Raw genomic sequence first — 19,117 nt, 5'->3', positions numbered from 1 at the left:
CGGGATGTCCGGTGTCCTCCGTGCTGTGCGGAGAGCTAAGCCGTGGAACGGCCACGAGCAAAGAGCACCTCCCAGTGCACAGCGCGTAACCAGAGGGGCTCCAAAGATGCACAACTGACGGTCCACCTGAGACCGAGACACTGCGGGGTGCTGAGACACCAGGAGGACTCAAGGCCAGCGCCTTCGTTTCCAGTCCCGGCTCCTGCTACAGCCGTTATCATCACACCAGTCACTCACCCTGTGAGGTCCTTCCTACTGCATGAAACGGGTCTGTGCGAAAATCACGTAAGTTACGTAAAAGTCTTTCACACACCATAAAGTACAAGATGGGTACAAAGCATTAGAAATTATAACATGCTCTCCCCTTGAATACAGAACTGGTTAACTGTAGAAGCAAAACTGCAGCCTATAGTGGTTCTCTACCCTGACTACATGTTAGAATAACCTGTGAATTTTACAATCAAATTTCAAAGTAGATTAAATTTAATTTGATTTAAACTGTAAACAGGGGGAGGGAATCTCTCAGGGTGAGGCCCAGGCTCTGCCGGTGACCCTAACAAGGCAGCTTGGGTTGAGCACCCTAGCTACACCCTCCTAATTATTGCAATGCCCAATCTAAATGATTTTTTAAATCTCTTTGGACTATTCAAATCTGTGCTCTTGTTGCTAAAATGATAATCAAGAGTTAATAACTACAAATAAAAGCATCGGGATAAAACTAAATATTTACCACAAGAGGGAGTAGGTGAATCAGTTATTCGGTTTCCATGAAAGTAGCATAAAGTTTCTCAGTGAGAATTAAAACATACAGTCATCCTTCAGTATTGGCGGGGGGAGGCTGGTTCCAGGACCACCCCCTGCAAATACCAAAATCCGTGCACGCTCCAGTCCCTCATATAAATGGAGTCGTGTCCGCACGCACCCTGCACATCTGTACACCCTCCCCTAATCATCTTGACTACTTATAATACCCAACACATAAATGCTGTGTATAGGAAATACAGCGTAAATGCTATGTATATAGTTGCCAGCACATGACAAATTCAAGTTCTGCTTTTAGGGACTTGCTGGACTTTGTTCCCCCAATATCTTGATGCGGATGAATCCACAGATGCGGAACCAGTGGATACAGAGGACCAACCGTATATGTAAAAACACCTTTAAACAAGTTACAATGATATTTTATTACTAATTCTAGTTGAATAAAATAGGCATCTTTGGGGAGATTTGCAAGTAACTTTAGAAGAATTCAGAGATGGTAACAGGTGAAAAGCAGACAAGAATAGGTTTCATTCTTTCTTTCCGTGAACACCCTGGGGTATAACGCCAAGAAACAAAATAGTGCAAAGGTAGATGAAGAAAAGGGGAGAAAAAATGAGATCAGCAAAAGATTAAGTAACCCATAACCAGATAAGAGAAACTGATCGAATGCATTTCCACTTATGACATAAATATTTTCTTATGGTTCTCCACCTTATTATATATCACATTAAAAAATCATATTAACAAAAGACACTGTCAAACATTTACTGAATCTTGCCATGTTAAGCCTAAAATTCTTTAGCTAGTGGGACATACCTAAGACTGGAGACTTGTTCTCTGCTCTCTAGGTTTGGGAAAGGCCTTGTGAAGCAAGCCTTGGAATTCACCAGAATGTTCCAGTCCCTCAGGCTTCTCTCAGCTTACGGATATAAGTACTGTTTTCTTTCACTACACTTGAATCTTAAAAATATGTTTACACGAAATCTGAAAGTGTCGGTTTAAACAGTTACGGAGCATGGACCCAAGATCCTAAGTAAACTCTAAAATGTCTAAAATGTCAAAATATCAAGAACACACGTCACCATCAGCTGCTTCAGGTATTTCCGCCCAGCGGGCTGATAATACCCAAGTCCACCGTGGCCAGGTAACTTACGCCTGTCTCTCACACGTCGACACCAGAACACTAGGCCAGAGCAGTCAATACACGGAGTGTGCGCAACCGTAACGTAACCGAACATGCTTTAAAAGGCAACGTGAACAGCTTTAGGTCTTGACCCAACTCTGTTAGCGCGCTCACTTCCCACAGAAGCCATTTCATCAGCCCTTCTGTTGTACTGCGTATTCACCTGTGAAGATACTCCAGGGCCAGTGCAGTGACCAAGTCACATCAGTTCTCAATAAAAATTCCTGAACTAAATGAAGGACGGCCAATAAATCTGACCCACTGTTTCTACTGCTAGTTCAGAAGCGACGTGCACGGTTTCAAGGGTGTGGGATGTGTCTTCCGCACTGCTGTGTCCTCAGCAGCTGGCTCAACCGCACGTATAATAAATACTCTTTGGGAGAATGATAAAGTACATAAACTTAGCTACCATCCCAAATTTAAAAGGTTCACAAGGAAGACTGAGGCAAATGATATATACAAAGCATAAAAATGTGTATTTGTCACGTCTTCATGTGTCAAATCTATTTTATCACAGAAAGAGGCATTGTACAGAAGTAAATCTTACAGAAAAGTATATGTCATTGAAAATAAATTTCTTACTAATTTTAGCTGTTCGCTAGAAATCTTCTAAAATGCAATACAGACTTTCCTTTGTGTGCCTAGGAAAGTTCTTCTGATTTCAAGGCAACTGCCACCCGCTAAGCATCCTGCGAGTCTGTGCGGAAGTGGAGGTGTCCCCAGGGCTCCGTGCGCTGACCGCTCTTCAGGTGGGAAGACGAGACAAAGCGGAGGAGACAGGTGAGGGGCCTTTCGGTTCTTTCAGGTTTCTAACCCTGTGAATAGACTGCCTATCCCGCAAGATAAAGTGAAGGACAGAGACGAGAGACTGCTGTTCAGGCCCTGCCTTGAGTAATTTTTGTAGGAAAAAGTACCTTTCACCAAAATGGAAACACAGGAGGTATAAGCCACTTGAGCTGCTCTGTCTTGTGTGGGCGAGGGCAAGGAAGGGCACCTTGAGCTGGAGACAGACTTGGGCATCTCGTGCACACTGAAGAAGAGGCATGCAGTAAGCACTGCATAATCAAGTATCCAGCTTGTTGGCCAGCTTGGAGGATGCGGAGTGTCCAGAGCTCAGCAGACAGACCTGGTGCTGGAAACCTGGGAATCCTCTGCCTGTGGAGGTGACCTGAAGACAGAAGGAAGAGCCACCCTTCACCATAGGCTGAAGCCAAAGAAGCTTCCACAAAAGGACAGAGGAAGTGTACGTAAAGGCAACGCAAAGAGAAGCGGAATCCAGGGGAAGATCCTTTGCAGGTCAAAGGTGAGGGAGGCTGGACGCACAGACGACGTGAAGGCAGGTTCCAGGACCAGCCCCGCGACACAGGTGAGCCTCTGACGTGGGTGCTCAGTCCGGCACCCAGCTCAGCCTAGGGAAGACTGTCAGGAGAGAGACACGGCCGTGGGCGCCAGCTCCGGAGGGAGTCACTGGGAGACGGAGATTCACAGATTATTTTACACAGAGACACAAATTCAGAAAGGGTTAGGAGTGTTCTGAAGTATACAGGCAGCACACGTTATCTGTGGTCGTTTATGTTCTGTAAAATCCAGAAAACACCTACTAAGCAAATGCTACACCACGGCTACTAGGGAAATACGCACACATACACATACATACGTACCTCACAGAGATAACAACGTTCGGTCCTAAAAACTCGCCCTGGTGGAGTCTATTTTCTCTAGTTTACAAAATAAGCAAGCTTCAGGAGAAACGGGCCCAGCAGCACCCAAGCTGCTCGCACCGCACCGCGACTCGACCCTCTGGCCGCCGCTCTGAGACTCTGAAGCCAGGAGCAGAACCGCCCCTCGACCCAGGCCAGCTGGGGCCAGGCCCGCAGAGCGGCTCCCACCACCACCGCCCCCGCGGCACCCGCGCATGCGCACGCGCCCCAATGGCAGATACTGACGTCAGGGTTACAGACGCATTTCAGCAAGTCGGCAAATTCGCAAATACAGTTCAACTGGTTTTGGTTCACGGATGGTCCGGGCTGGGGAGCGTTAAGCCTGAACGTAAAAACTCGGGATGCAAAGTGACCCACCTGAGACTTCCCACAGCACTGAGGGACGTGCCTTTCAACCGCGAAGAAGAGCATGAAGAAATATAACCGGAAGAAATTACTATGAAAACTTGGTAAAACTTCTACGGCTTGCACTGTTCCCTAAAACTGTATTTTTATTACTATTAGCTGCCCTGTAATAATCAGCAGTAACACCCATAAACACAGAATCGTCTGGGGACTTTCACAGGAGCAGCGATGAAGGAGACGGCTGTCAGTAATGACCTCCGCTCCACAACCAGAAGTGAGGGAAAAACCCCAAGAAACACAATAATGGTAGCAACACAATGCAGGGCATATGGGCAGAAAAAAGATGCACGGAAGCCCAACCAGGACTAAGGAGTAACGGTGTAAACAGTAAGGCGTTTAACTGATTTCAGAAAATGGTAGTAGCCTAAACGAAAGGGTTCTTTGCAAAACAGATTTGCCCAGAGCCCAAAATAAAGCCCATACCAAGAACAGTCTTTGTAATTCTTAAAAAGAAGAAGAAAAAAAAAATCTCCTAAAAAAGAAGAAGTAGGGTAGAAATATAGAGGGAAAACTGAGGTTTGGCTTAATGCAGAGAAGAAGAGAAAACAATCTACGTTAGAGAGAACCCTGGAAACCTGCAGAATGGGTTTTGTCTCACCAAAAAAGATGGGGGAGATGAGGCAGAAGACCACTCTGGATCTCCCTCATTCTCAGGCCTGAAGTGGGCCATGGGAATTTCTAAAAGGGGTGCTTAAAAGGATATGAAACGATTATTTGAAAATCATATTTCTGATAAAGGGCTTGTACCTAAAATATATAAAGAACACTTACAACTCAATAATAAGGACACCAACAACTTAATTTAAAAATGAAGAAAAGATCTGAATAGACATTTCACCAAAGAAAATAGAGGAATAACCAAAAAGCACAGGAACAGATACTCCACATCATTAGGCATCAGGGAAGTGCAAGTTAAAACCACAAGATACCACTTTATACCCACTAAGATGGCTATTAAAGAAAAAAAAGAAAACCCATCAGTGCAGCTATGGAGAAACTAGAACCTCGTGTATTGTTGGTGGGAATATAAAATGGTGCAGCCACTCCAGAAAAGAGTTCGGCAAGTTCTTAAAAAGTTAAAGAGAAACTCACCATACAGCTCAGCAATTTTACTCCTAGGAATCCACCCAAGAGAAATGAAACTGGATGTCTCCACCAAGATTTGTACATGAATATTCACATCAGCATGATTCAAAATCAGCATTAACTGGTGAAAGGACAAACAAAATGTGGTATACCCACACAACGGAGTATTTCTCAGCCACCAAAAGGAATGGAGCACTGATACACGCTACAGCACAGATGACCCCTGAAAACGTAACGCTAAAGGAAAGAAACCATACACAAAAGATCACAGACTGCATGATTCCACTGACATGAAAGGTTCAGAAAAGGCAAATCTACAGAGACAGAAAGCAGGTAAGTGGCTGCCAGGGGCTGGGGTAGGGGATCTTTATGGGTGATGGAAGTGCTCTCAAATTGGATTATGGTCATGTTTGTACAACTCTGCAAACAGACTAAAACTCCCTGACTTGTACAGTTAAAACGGGTGAACTTTATGGCACGTAAATTAGAACCTCATCCAAGTGAGGAAGAGGGCTAAAATGAGAGAGAAAGCACGAATGTCTGAGGTCAAAGGCAATGTCAGTGTAGCTGAATCAGTAAGTACCACCTAATGTCCTGTGGTAAAGAGAAAGAAAGAGTACAGAGACCAAACATGACGGCCACAGGCAGCTTGACCAGCCCCCTTGGAGGTGAGGGCATTTAGGTACATTGGCAGTACTTTTCCCGTTAAGCACGCAAGCCTGCCCACCGTGTGACCTGCAGGAACTGACGCTGCAGAGCTGAGGCAGTGGCGTGCGGATTGCTGGGTGATTCTGGCAGTCTCTCTACAGTCGTGCCTACTAACTCAGGACCTAGGCAAGAGACTGAGAAAGTCATTAAGCCCGATACTACAGGTTTTGTAAGAAACACCTAAGTTTTATATCATGGGTTACATAAGGAGTGAATCCCTAAGCAAAAAGGATCAGAACGGAGACGAACCATCCCCACCGGCATCAGAAAGATTATCAGAATAACTTGGCTTCGTGGTTCTGATATTTAACGAGGACGTGAGAGACCTCTTTTCCCGCACCCCATTCAATGGGCTTCCCTGGGCAGAAGACAGCACTGAAAGGAGGATCAATTAAGGACTAGATTCTCTGTGAAAATCCTTTGCTCCAGGAAGACTCCTAAGGAGACGAGAGTGGAACAAGAATTTATCTTCAATTGGCAACAAAACAAGTTGTCCAAGATGAGGCATGAGTTAGAACCTGGAGTAATCCATTTTCTCAGTGCGGGGCAAAACTAAATTCCATTTATGAGTAACTGCTCCAAGTGTGGTGGAATCACAGGACATTTCCTGCAGTCAGGATAACCCTAACTTCTCTCACCGAACAAGAGCTCTCAGGACTGCAGCCCATCCTCTCCAGGCGGAGGTCCCTCAAGGGGCCTCCTCCCCAGACACCCTGCCCTCCCGGCCCCGGCCCCGAGCCTCCAGATCACACGGAGCGTGTCCTCGGGCGAGGCACGCTGCCGACAGGGAGCACGCGACGCGCCATCTTGTGACTGGAGAGCAGGGCCGAGCGCCAGGGTGCGGGAGCGGTGCAGTAAGGAGACAGCTGCTGCTGCTACGGCCACTGGGACGCACTGGGGCCAAGCCCGATGCACCGCTCTCAATTATCACAGGGAGCACGGCAGCAGCCGCCTGTGGAGCTGGTTCTAAGTGATTTTTGCGGATGTATCCCCTCCTTGGCTTTAATTCAATGCTCAAGAAACACAAACCAAAAAAGGGGAGCGGGAGAAAAAAAGATTAGCTTCCTCAGAAGCTGGAGAGATCCAAGATTTATTAACTGTAATCACAGTTCTACAGACTCCGTTCTCTCTGCCTTTCCTTTTTTAAAATGTTTTTACTTTACCTTTCTCATCAAATGAATACGTACAACAAAAGGAGAGGTGTTATATCTCGGTCTTGCCTGCAGGACCACACACAGACCAATGCTGGAATACTGTCCAGTAAGTGCGGTCACACATGTGACTGAAGCCGCGTGACTCCCTGGAGCCGGCTAACAGGAGGAAGTGCCATCGTCGTGATCACTCAAACCAGGGTCTGTTTCCCCACAATGCCCGCGGGTACAGAGGAGAAAACCATTCAAGACACGATCAAGTTTGCAGCCGGCCTACAAATGCATCTGGCCCCAGTCATCTAATTTCTTGGAGACAAGTAGGAAGGAATGGAGTTTAGGAGGGTGACCTCACTGCTGGTAAGGCTGCTAGCTAGGACCCCTGCTCTCCCCCCACCAGGCCTTTGGCTAAACTGCCCTCCCTCAGCAGGAGCCAGCTGACCGGCTAGGAGAGCGAAAGGCAGAACAACAGGTGCCTGGACGTGGAGTGAGGCCTGGACTTGAGTCTTATGCGGCCACAGCTAGTCAAGAGACGCACTGGCTCAAGGAAGGCAGCTCCCACTTTGGAAAAGCAGCTCTCCCTACTCCCTCCGCTAAGTTCCTTTGATTTGGAGACCGTCTCAAACCCTAGAGATCCCTTTTTCAAAGCGGCTCTAATGATACAAGTGCTAGGTTTCTGGGATTCCCAACCTGAGAAAAATTGCTCTCTCAGGATCAGCAGAGCACCAAATTTAAATGTAAGCTGCTAAATTTCTTTCTTGGCAAAAATTAATAATGTTACCATTTTTGACCAGTTATTATGTATCGGGAACTGACTCAGCTGTGGGATGAAAGGGCTTTTTTTTTTTTTTTTTAAAGTGAAATGATTGCAGGTTCCATGACTAGGGGAGCAAGTACGGAGCTAGTCAGTGTTTAGGAAGGGGGAACTTCAGGCCTGAAAATGCCTAAAGTCTTACGATGTGAACACATAATTTGCCGTCCAGACTAGGACACTTTGGGAAAGAGAAGGACATCATTAATACTGATGCTAGGATGACCGGGAAAAACCAGGAGTGCCTCAGCGCACCAGGACACGGGATCGCCCTCCTAGAGTACAGCCATTTCTCTATTTAAAACCCTTCCGTGATCCCCATCACTGTAGAGTAACCTGTAAACCAGTCCCATCCCTGTAACTTGGGCACACACCCCAACCGCAGCACACGTCACACGGGATGAGAACCGTGCATTGTCCTACGTCTCTCCACTCCCGCCAGTCTGCAAACTCAAGGGCAAGAGTCTATGTTATGGGCCTGGCGCTGTACCTTACTGCTTGTCACACAGCCGTTCTCAGTAAATACTAAGCGGCTCAGTGACACTCACGGTTGTTCATCCTCCATCCAACATCACAATGTCTTAGAGCAGACTCTCCTGCACGCATGCTTTGTCCACCCGCCTTCTCAATCTCCCAGCTGTCATTTCCTAGCTACATGACACTAGGCGAGTCACTGAACCTCTACCTCTGTGCCTCGGTTTACTCACCGACATACGCAGGAATCATGACCATACATACTTCACAGGGTTATTGGGAGCATTAAATGAGTTACTGTACGTCAAGTGCTTTCAGCAGTGCCTAGCCCTCGCAGTAAGCACCCAGTAAGCTTCTTGAAGGCAGAGACATTTGTCCCTTTTGATCACTGCTGTATACTCGCCCCAGAAATAAGGCCTGGCAGAGAGACACTCAACGAGATGGCTGAAACTTAATGACATACACACTTCTCTCCCCGGTCCTGTGCTTTGCCCCGCAGTGCCACACCCTCCATACCCCACAGACTCCTGCACCCTAACAAGAGCACAGCACCATCCCCTTCACCATGGGGCACTGACTGATAGCCATCAAACTCTCTACGCCAGCTGTCAGAATGCCAGCTGTCAGGACACTTTACCTGAAGTAGATTACATGATACTCCTGAGTTTCCCACCTTCCAACTGTTCAATTCTAAGTACAGACAATGGCTGGGGGTTCAAAAACAGTTCCAAGAACTTTTTAAGTCTAGGACTGAACGCAAAGCTAACTATCAGGGCTAAAAATAAGGAAAGATTACTACTATGACCTTGTGTTTCCACACTTAAGGAAGGTAACTACTTTTAGAATATACATTCAAACATGTATTGTACACAAAGTTACAAACCCTATAAATCATAAACAGCAATACAAACTCAGCTTACTTTTTAAAATAGAATTTTACAAAAATGAAATTACCTAAAATTAAGCCCACCATTGTACTTAAATATCCGGTTCCACTTCCCAGGTTAAGAAAAGACAATCCTGGTTGAAGTTTCAGCGCCTCCATCACTTCAGAGTAAATGCATGGTGCTGACAAGTGTATGTTGCCATGTTTCCAGGCTAAGTCCTTGTAAGCACTGTCCCGGTAGCCTTCCACATAGTAATCTCCGCGATCAATCGCTCTGAAGGCTTGCTCCACTCTCTCAGTGCGGATATACTGCGCTTCTTTTAAGTTATCAATCAAGTCATCATTATCTTCCCCAGCACTCACAGCTCCTCCCATGACAGTATGCAAATCAAACCATCAATTTTAAAATGTAATAAAATTAGCAGAAATGGCTTCCAATAATGCAGTGCGGTTTGCTTTCCTTTAATATTGCACTTGATTTCCAAAAATAAATTAATCCTGAAAGGGAAGAATAAAAATAAACAGGTTTAAATGAATGCTCAAAAGGAAAGTAATTCCAGTTTATTAAATCTATAATAGTCATTTTAACTAACTACCATTTCTCAAGGACATATTCTGCTCCAGGCACAGAGTTAAGCTCTTTAAATGTATCGTTTTATTTATTCTTATAACCACCACAAAAGGCAGCTTAAGTTTGATCTCATCTGTACAGACAGGAAACCTGGGACACAGAACTAAGTTAAATCACCTCATACTGTGAGGCCCAGTATGGCAGCCACGGTCACACACGGCTACCTAGACCTAAACTAATTAAAATTAAATACAATTAAAAATGCAGTCACACCGGCCACACTCCAAGTGTTGAAGGGCCCCACGTGGCCAGTGGCTGCCATAGCGGACAGTGCTGCTCTGGAAGGGGCGCTGCTGGGGCGTGGTCCCCGGCCTTCCAGACTCCAGAGACCACGCTCCTCCACCACTGAGCCACGTGGCCTTCTTCAGAGTGTGGAAAGCCTAGGTAAATATACACGAGTTACTGGATTTAAAATTCCTAAACTTAAACATCCACTATCAATTCCTAAATGCACCACATAAATTCAAAATGTTAACATAAAGAAGAATAGATTACCTAAACACGCAATACAAAATGGAACTACAACATGTTTAAAATGTGTGTATATAAATAAATATATATACATATATGTAAATATACATATTAAGATTGTTGTGTTTGGTAAATCCTGTCATGATAAATGAGACCACAAATTTTGTTAACAACTTTAATAGTTTAAGCGTTAGAACGTATGATACACACACGTAGGTACAATGAACTTCTCTAACAAGTCAAACTCAGCATCTTTGAATGGAGACATAAGTGCAACTTGATAAAATAAGAATTTCAATAGCACTATTTAATACACAATTTAAGCTTTATTCAATGCGCTAATAAGCAAATTCATGTATCAATTAATTTCTGAATTAATAAATCAGGCGAGAGGGAAAGCGAGGAACGAAAACACCCGTGGCCAGAAGCAAGAGCTCTGACAGCGCGCTCGGTCCACTCCGGACGGGACGGGAGAGAAGACAGCAGCCAGCCGGGCGGCCGCGCCCCCAGGGCCTGCCCCGGCGCCGGTGCCCCTCCTGTCTCTCCTCCTCTCCAAGCAGGGGAAACACCGCAGACTATCTGACGCACACACACGGCCGGCTCCGGCGTCCCCACCCGCTCCCCTTGCAAAGGGCCAGGGCCCGCAGCGCCGTCCCGCCCGCGAGCTGAGCGCTCCGCAGCCGCCACGCAGCGAAGGCGGACGGGACAGACCCTCTCCAGCTCCAGCACCTCGCGCCGCGCGGCGGGCAATGCCAGCGTTTACCGGTGGTGGGATTTTCGGCCGCGCCGTGAGGCCGGCGGGATCTTAGGGTCCTACCGCCGGCCCGCCAGGGAATTCCCCATGTAGAGGTGTTTTTGACAGCGTGGCCGCTAAGCGCAGGTGAGCTTTCTCACCTGGTCCTAAAGTCTTCCCGAGACGACAGAAAAGCTGGCGACGCTAGGCTGCGGCAGCTCCCGTCAGCCCCCGTGCAGCACTTGCTGAGGCTTGACGAGAGCGACGCTGGCTACGCAGAGACATCTTACAGGCGGCTCTACCGAAACGCCATCATCTACTAGCTTGAAAATATTATTTCCCTTCTGCTCTGCTTTATGGCTGAAGAGCGACCTGACCCTTCTCGGGTCCTCCTGAACTCTACCCAAAATCATCATAGCAAAACGCACACGGGGACCTCACCACACGGGAGCTCACACTCCCGGTGAGAAAGGCAAGGGGAAGACCCAAGCAAGCAGGGGCTACCACCATTTGCTGCCATCTGTGTACTACCTCATCAAAGCCACCGTAAGCCTGGAAAGAAGGCCCTCGCACGCTCACTGTCAAGTGAGAAACCGTCCGTAAAGGGATGGGGAGCTCCAGCTCACGTGACAGACGGCGGCCAAAGGAGCCCACGGAGCCCGAAGAGGGAACTGGCTCCTGGGGTCAAGGAAGCTCTCTTAAGGGCATGGACTGTGCAACACAGTCAAGGGAGGTAGGGAATTACAGGCTGCGGAAACGGCTCAGCCTGAGTCGAGAGAGCAGAGAAATTACACGGAGCTGGGTAGACTTCATCCTGTAGGCCAGTGATTTCTTTGGGGGGGACCCTTTTGAGAGTTTGATCACAAACTCCCCTCTATTAAAAAACGAACAAACTAGAAGTGTTGCATACACTTTCAGAAGGCTCCTGAGTTCCTAGAGACCCAGGAGTCCACTCTAGTTTAGGAACATCTACTATAGTCAGCAGAGTCAGTCAGGTATTAATTACTTTTCCGTTTTAGAAAGTGCACTGCATCTGTGTTTCAGATCTACTGCAACAGACCAGGCACTCAGAAGGCTGGAAAAAACATCACCTTGTCAACAGGGTGTAGCGCCCAACTGCGATTTCCCAGACTCCTTCCTCTCTGGTCTGGTAGGAAAGAAGCAGATCTGAACAGAAAGCTGAAAGGGTATGCAGGAGGGAGGAAAGCAGGAAAGGCTTCCTGGAATAGGAGGTACAACCTGCTGCAGCGCATGCTTCTTCAACACAAACGAGCTCACACGTTCAGCATACGCGGTAATGACGTGGAGATAACGAAGGTGTGGTGGTCTACAATACGTGTTCGTGTTCTGAAGTGACAGGAAGGCACAAGCTTCCACACACTAAAGGCACACCGTAGCAGCTCATAAAGACTTTAAGCAAAAAGCTTGGAATAGAGTACCTTCTTCCTATGTAAGACAATGAGATGATGGTACAGTGTCTTCAAGTAATCTGGGGGGCTGTGGATGCAGATGTAAAAATGCTTAGACGTTTTCCCTGAATTGAAACAACAGACTAATGAAGGCTATACACAGGTTCAGATTTTTTAATTTTAATAAAAATGACATCTATATGCAAATAAAATGATAATCCATAAGCAAGTGGTCTTCCAGGGCCTGAATGTCAAAGGAGGACGATGAACCCTAGGGTTTAAGGCTGTGAAGGACTGGCTGACTGTTATGCCAGCTGCAAACCCCAGTAGAGGTTTAGCTGTCCCAGAAATTTTATTAGGATTGGTATTGTTTCTGCTGGTAAGCTGGTTGCACAGGCTTTGAGTGGCATGCCCCAACGCTATTTTTCCCACAAGCCCTGCTGTTTCACAAAACATTAGGTGTTTTCAGATGTTATAGTAGAAAAACCCAGTACTTGACCTCTCAGACCCTTGAGAAGATCCCAGGAGACCTCAAGGACCCCAGAGCACATGTGGCAAGCAGCTGGCATAAACAATTACAAACTCAGATGAACAGAGCACAGCAGCTGCACAAGGTGTTAGGGGGCACCCAGCCCAGACACGGTGGGGGCAAGGGAGGGGATGGAAGGCCCGCAAGAGTTGCCTAAAGAAGGCCTGGGAAGCAGAGACAGCAGAAAGCAGGAAAGGCATCTCGGGATGCAGAAGGGACAGGGGCAATCCACCCGCTCAAACACTGCAAACAGCACCGCAGAGGTGAGCCCGGGGGCAGAAAGCAGTGCTCCGGAGGCCAGAAGGACCAAGGGGCCTGGCAAGCTCGCAGGCCACAGCACACGGAGACCGGACCTCCTCCTGCAGACGGGGCAAGCCAGGGAAGGGCTTCAGACAGTGAGAGGCGCGCTGAATGACTGAAACAGGATGTTAAGGGAAAACCAAAACCGTAAGAGAAAGGGATTGTTAGGCTTGGAATACATGATTTGGTCTGTGGAAGGCAACATTCACATAGTCGTAACAGAAAACATGATTGCTGACTTAATTTGAATAGTCATTTAACCACACTGGGAGGATGAGAGGGAGGTAAAGGGGGCATGGGAGCTAACCCTTCATCTGTAGCAGAACGTAAAAGCTATCTTTTTAAGTTCCCTCTGGAGTGTGAGCCTCCTGGGTGGGGGGGGGACAGGTGAAGCCAGGAACTGCTATGCTTTGTCTCGTAGTATCACTTAACTTTCTAAACTGTGTATTTGCATTATTTGAACAAAACTGACAAGGTAAAAATAAAGACAGCTGTATATATTTATTTAGACCAGATGAAGTACAATAAAGACACATGGAGAATAGTTTCCTAAGGAATAAAAATACATTTAACAAATAAAACAAGTCTACAGCAGAAAAACCACAGAACAAAAAAGAGATCATAATATAAATAATAATTTACACTACAGAGCTTCAAAGATGTCATTTTATCATATACATTGTTCTGAAAAACTGAGTGAAAAATGAATCACAGAGTACATATAAATTCTATGTATAATTATAAATTACATTTTATAATATTAATTTGATTATAAAAGTAGTATATGCATTTGCAGAAAACCTGAAAACCAAGTAAAATAAATAAAAATTATTGATAAGCCTAACCTTTGAAGAGTCAGTTATTATTTACTTTCTAAGCATCAATATTCTTATTTTTTTAACACAGTGTTGGTATTATGCCTGTATATATTATTTCAGACTTTCACTTAATATGTCTTAAGCATTTATTCGTGCCATCAAAAATTCTTCTAAAATCCAGGGGCATGATATTCCATCAGACAGATGCACCAAGTAACCAATCCCCTGACTACTGGACCATGAGATTTTAAATTGATTATAATCAATGTACATATGAGGAGTTCGCAAGTTAAATCTGTAGTGAATATTTTGATAATTCAAAATAATCTCTTAACTTGAAATACAGTTCATTTTTTATGAGTAAGGCAAACAATAATAATCTCCTAACTTGAAATACAGTTCATTTTTTATGAGTAAAGCAAACAGTATTAAAAAAGCCATTACAGCCTTAGGTCATGGAATGTGTTTGCCATTTGTTAATTCTGAGATAATTCCATCTCGATCATGGAAAGGTGCCAAACACAAGCCAAGAGACCAAGGTCTAGCCTCGATCCCACTGATAGCTTTGCTGTATGGCTCTGGGCAACCCTCCGGACCATCACTTCCTCACCTGTGAAATGAAGAGTCTAAGTCTCTGATTCCTAAGGTTCCCTTCCCCAGGGCTCTGATTTCTCTGCTATTTTGGCATCAGTTAAACCTGCATTGAATACAACTGAGTTTTAGTTATCTAGGAATAAGTGTCTGAGCCTCAGCATTTCAATCACAATTTTTTCTGCCCCACTCCTGCCATTTTCTGTAACATAGAAGAAAAAAAAAAAAATTTAGGGGTGTTCAAGTCCTGCATTAAACAATAAAAGCAAAATAAGGATTCTGAGAAAAAGAAGAAAGGGTAAAGGTAGAACAGGACAAAGTGTCAGAATCAAGGACTGAACAGCTTGAGCAGTTATGTCCCAGAAGGAAGCTGTCGCACTTACTCCTAAGAACAGTTCTCACTCCTCGAGGGTGGAGGAGCAAAGGGCACATTCACATAAGCTCGCCTGACACGATCTCCAAGCACTCCAAAAGCTGCTTGCCATGCTTTCAAAATTAGGTCTGTGACTTTAATGTACCTGGTTGTGGGAAAGAACTACTGGCAGCCCCATTCCATACCATGGTGTCTTTCAGGCAGCTTAGGGATGCTTTCTGGAAGGTTAAAGCCAAGTCAAAGGAGGCAGGAAGCAAGCCGGTGGCAGACAGACGCCACAGGGTGGGAAGAGAACAGGCTGGAGGCTGACCCCTCCCGGCCTTCCCGGCGCCGGTGGCCAGCGGTCGCTCCTTGTGCTCCTGTCGCCGCAGAGGTGGGGACACAGCTCACCCAGCTCTGGGGGAGGGAGACTGGTGACCCAAACAAAGGAGAACACACTACTGGAGGGCACGAACATAGGCTCTTTCTTCCTCAAGCCCTCAAGGATCTTGCCGTGGGAGTCATGGACCAAGGCCACTCTGAGTACAGAGAGAACTGCATGGGAACCTTTCTCAATGATGACAGACAAACACAAGGAAACACAGAGACTTATGAAAGGAAGAAAAAGAAAAAATAGGGTGAGCCAAGGTTCGCTACTCCATGCCAAAAGCTGCTGAGAACATCTCATTAACTCTACATCCAAGGATAATGCAAAGCTTGCCCTTCTTTCAGTACTAATAACACACACATGCAATTCTCTATGTACCTCTACCTACCAGGCACTGGAGTCTGTTTCTTCAGCATCCCTACAAAGCAGCACTAACAAAGTCTGAACAAAGTTCAAAGACCACGAGACAAGCTCACAGCCGGCAGGGGTGAGCCACCACGCAAATCCGGTCTGTCAAGCCGTGGACCCTCCTGAAACGCAACAGTTGGCCCAGAGGCTCCTGACCTCTCACTCAGAAGAACCTTTCATTCTCTTAGCTGAAAAGATGTTCAGTTCAGATCTCCTTCCCTCTCCTCAACCTCTCATTTCCTTTTTTTCCTCCCTTTTGTACTCTTGGTTCCAAAGAAAGAATGGATGAGAACAGCAGTCCCCAACCTTGTGGGCACCAGGGACCAGTTTCGTGGAAGACAATTTTCCCACGGACCGGGGGCTGGGGCGCGAGCGATGGGGAGCGGCAGATGAAGCCTGGCTCGCTCGCCCGCCTCCCACCTCCTGCTGCGCGGCCCGGCTCCTAGGGCCGCGGACCGGTACTGGTCTGCGGCCCAGGGGTTGGGGACCCCTGGATTAGACGGAAATGAAGCATCTGATGTCATTTACTGACTGTACAGCCTCGGGCGAACTGTTTAACCTGTGATCTTCAGTTTCCCTATCTATAAAATGGGAAAAATAATTACCACATCACCAATTTGTGAAGAGTCAAGAGCATGCTATATACAAAGGTCCTGGTAACACACAAATCCAGTAAACACTTCACTTTCTCTCACTTCTATGACACAACGCACATTCCCAACTTTCATTTTTCAATCTAGAAGACCAAAGAGGGAACACAAAGAAGGACCAGTTCTGGAATCTGGCGCAGTTATCACCTAGGGAGTGGCCTCCGTGAGACACGGCTCTAGAGGGAGAGTGTGAACTCTGAAGCTGGAGCGCCAGGAAGAAAGGCAAACTGATAAGCCACTGTCTCCTCCCCAGCCCTTCAGTTCACTACCACAGACAGTCTGAAGAAACGAAAGAAAATCTGTTCAAGCGTCCACACTAGATACTCTGACATTCGGCAAGTGCTAAGATGCCTATATTCACAGATGCGGACTTCTCAGTTACCTTCTCAACCCCACGACTCCAGAGCTGCTCCCGCTGCCTTTCCCCACAGTGCCCCTCATTCTTCTAATTCCCCCCTCCTCCCCACCACCTGGGACAGTGGACAACAGCATGAACTCACAGACGGACAGAGAAGCAGTAGGTGGCGGCTCGCTGAAGAGTTCAAGGTACAGGACATGAGGGGATAAAGAAATACATTTTTTTAAAAGAAGAGATATGAAGCAACTCAATCTGAAATCTTATTATTTTGAAAATTACAGAACTTCATATAGCTCCAGGAGTCTCTCCTCCTCTCCTCTTACTCAAAGATCTGAATCTAGGGCCTTGTCAAACCTCTCCCACTGCCGCGCAAGCACGTGGTCACTGAGCACAGCCCTAATCGTGGACCACAAACACCCTCACTATACACGTGCGTCTGTGACCTAAGAAAACCAATCCTCGGGGAATAACCTCATCAGGTCTGAGGATATTTACTTAACATCTTTCAATTTTTCAGGAAGTATTAAGAAGTGCTGTACTACAATCCTTAACACTTAACAACAGTCCTCACAGGAGCCCCAGCCTGCAAGTTGCTTACCTCCTCTAACTCGGGGAAAGTCTGAACCAGAACACTGGAATGGCAGCTGTGCTGTCCGCTTTCAGTCCGTTAAGTGACAATGTTCTTAGGACGTAATGAGATCGATGGGGAAGCATGAGAGAAAAGCATACATATTTTCAGCTCCTCTTGGGTCATGCTTTCAAAGTGGGGCTTATTTGAAAAATTATGAATTCACACAGGACAATATTCAAATAAAAATAAAAGAATACTCCGAAGCAAAACTACACGGTTTGGAAACTACTCATCAGTTCAGATGATTTGTATCTGTTCCCTTCCACTAATTTGTTCCAATATTTCCTTATAAAATAAACCAGAAGATGAGCTCACGCCAATGACGTTCTTTCTGTATATTAACATATACTGTGTAACGCAAAGCCTGGCCTTGTCACACAGGATGATTCCGAGCAACTGCTTATCTTTTCTGGTTTTGGTTTTTTCAACTGGGAGACAGTCATTACATCAAATTATTTTGATGGCACCTTTAAAAACGTTCAGAAGGTCTAAGTAAGCACTTTACCAAGCAAAGATAAAGAATGTAAGTAGGTTAACTACAGTTTTCCAGTATCATAAAATGGCATCTCTTTTTTTTTTAACATCTTTATTGGAGTATAATTGCTCTACAATGGTGTGTTAGTTTCTGCTTTATAACAAAGTGAATCAGCCATATATACATATATATATATATATATATATACATCTCCCCATATCCCCTCCCTCTTGCATCTCCCTCTCACCCTCCCTATCCCACCCCTCTAGGTGGTCACAAAGCACCGAGCTGATCTCCCTGTGCTATGCGGCTGCTTCCCACTAGCTATCTATTTTACGTTTGGTAGTGTATATATGTCCATGCCACTCTCTCACTTCGTCCCAGCTTACCCTTCCCCCTCCCTGTGTCCTCAAGTCCATTCTCTACGTCTGCGTCTTTACTCCTGTCCTGCCCCTAGGTTCTTCAGAACCTTTTTTTTTTTTTTTAAGATTCCATATATATGTGTTAGCATACGGTATTTGTTTTTCTCTTTCTGACTTCACTCTGTATGACAGACTCTAGGTCCATCCACCTCACTACAAATAACTCAATTTCGTTTCTTTTTATGGCTGAGTAATATTCCATTGTATATATGTGCCACATCTTCTTTATCCATTCATCTGTCGATGGACACTTAGGTTGCTTCCATGTCCTGGCTATTGTAAACAGAGCTGCAATGAACATTCTGGTACATGACTCTTTGAATTATGGTTTTGTCAGGGTATATGCCCAGTAGTGGGATTGCTGGGTCATATGGTATTTCTATAAAATGGCATCTTTCTGAAGTCCATCATGGTCACTTTATCTACAGACAGACACTAGTAAAAGCTGCATAAAACAAAAACACCTTGTTATATTTCAGTACCAACTCACATAATATCATAATTACCTTAGGGTATTTCAGGACAGGTGCTATTACCTGCACCATACGAATGAAGAAAACCAACTAAGAGTGAATTGTTCCGGATTTCCTAAGTACAGAGATATTTCAGCCTTATTCATAGATCTTATGTCATGCACTACTACTAATATTCACATTATCAGAAATAAAATGACTAGAAATGCAGGTCTGAGACCCTTGAGAAATGCAAACACACACACACACCACATTGATACTATAGCTTTATTTCATTTATGGGGACAAATGGTT

The 19,117-nt window shown here is 45.7% G+C and overlaps 1 protein-coding gene across 8 annotated transcripts in view; it reads right to left on the bottom strand.

Annotated features, from left to right (window-relative positions):
• PCMTD1 (protein-L-isoaspartate (D-aspartate) O-methyltransferase domain containing 1) overlaps nt 1–19,117 on the bottom strand; it is a 62,048-nt gene that overhangs the window by 25,960 nt on the left and 16,971 nt on the right. For 2 of the 8 annotated variants that reach the window (XM_059902266.1, XM_059902267.1), the window contains 2 exons: nt 9,253–9,682; nt 2,940–3,113 (listed from right to left, as the gene is read on the bottom strand). The exons of 2 other annotated variants lie outside the window; for them this stretch is intronic. In XM_059902266.1, the coding sequence (XP_059758249.1) occupies nt 2,940–3,113; nt 9,253–9,559 (481 nt within the window). In that variant the 5' untranslated portion in view covers nt 9,560–9,682. Of the gene's footprint in view, nt 1–2,859; nt 3,114–9,252; nt 9,683–14,685; nt 14,773–19,117 lie in introns of those variants that run through there. 4 more of the 8 variants (XM_059902268.1, XM_059902272.1, XM_059902270.1 and 1 more) reach the window with 4 other exon arrangements.

The sequence above is a fragment of the Balaenoptera ricei genome, chromosome 17, assembly GCF_028023285.1.
Source record: "Balaenoptera ricei isolate mBalRic1 chromosome 17, mBalRic1.hap2, whole genome shotgun sequence".
Taxonomy (NCBI): Eukaryota; Metazoa; Chordata; class Mammalia; order Artiodactyla; family Balaenopteridae; genus Balaenoptera; species Balaenoptera ricei.
This window is presented reverse-complemented; position numbering and strand designations above follow the sequence as displayed.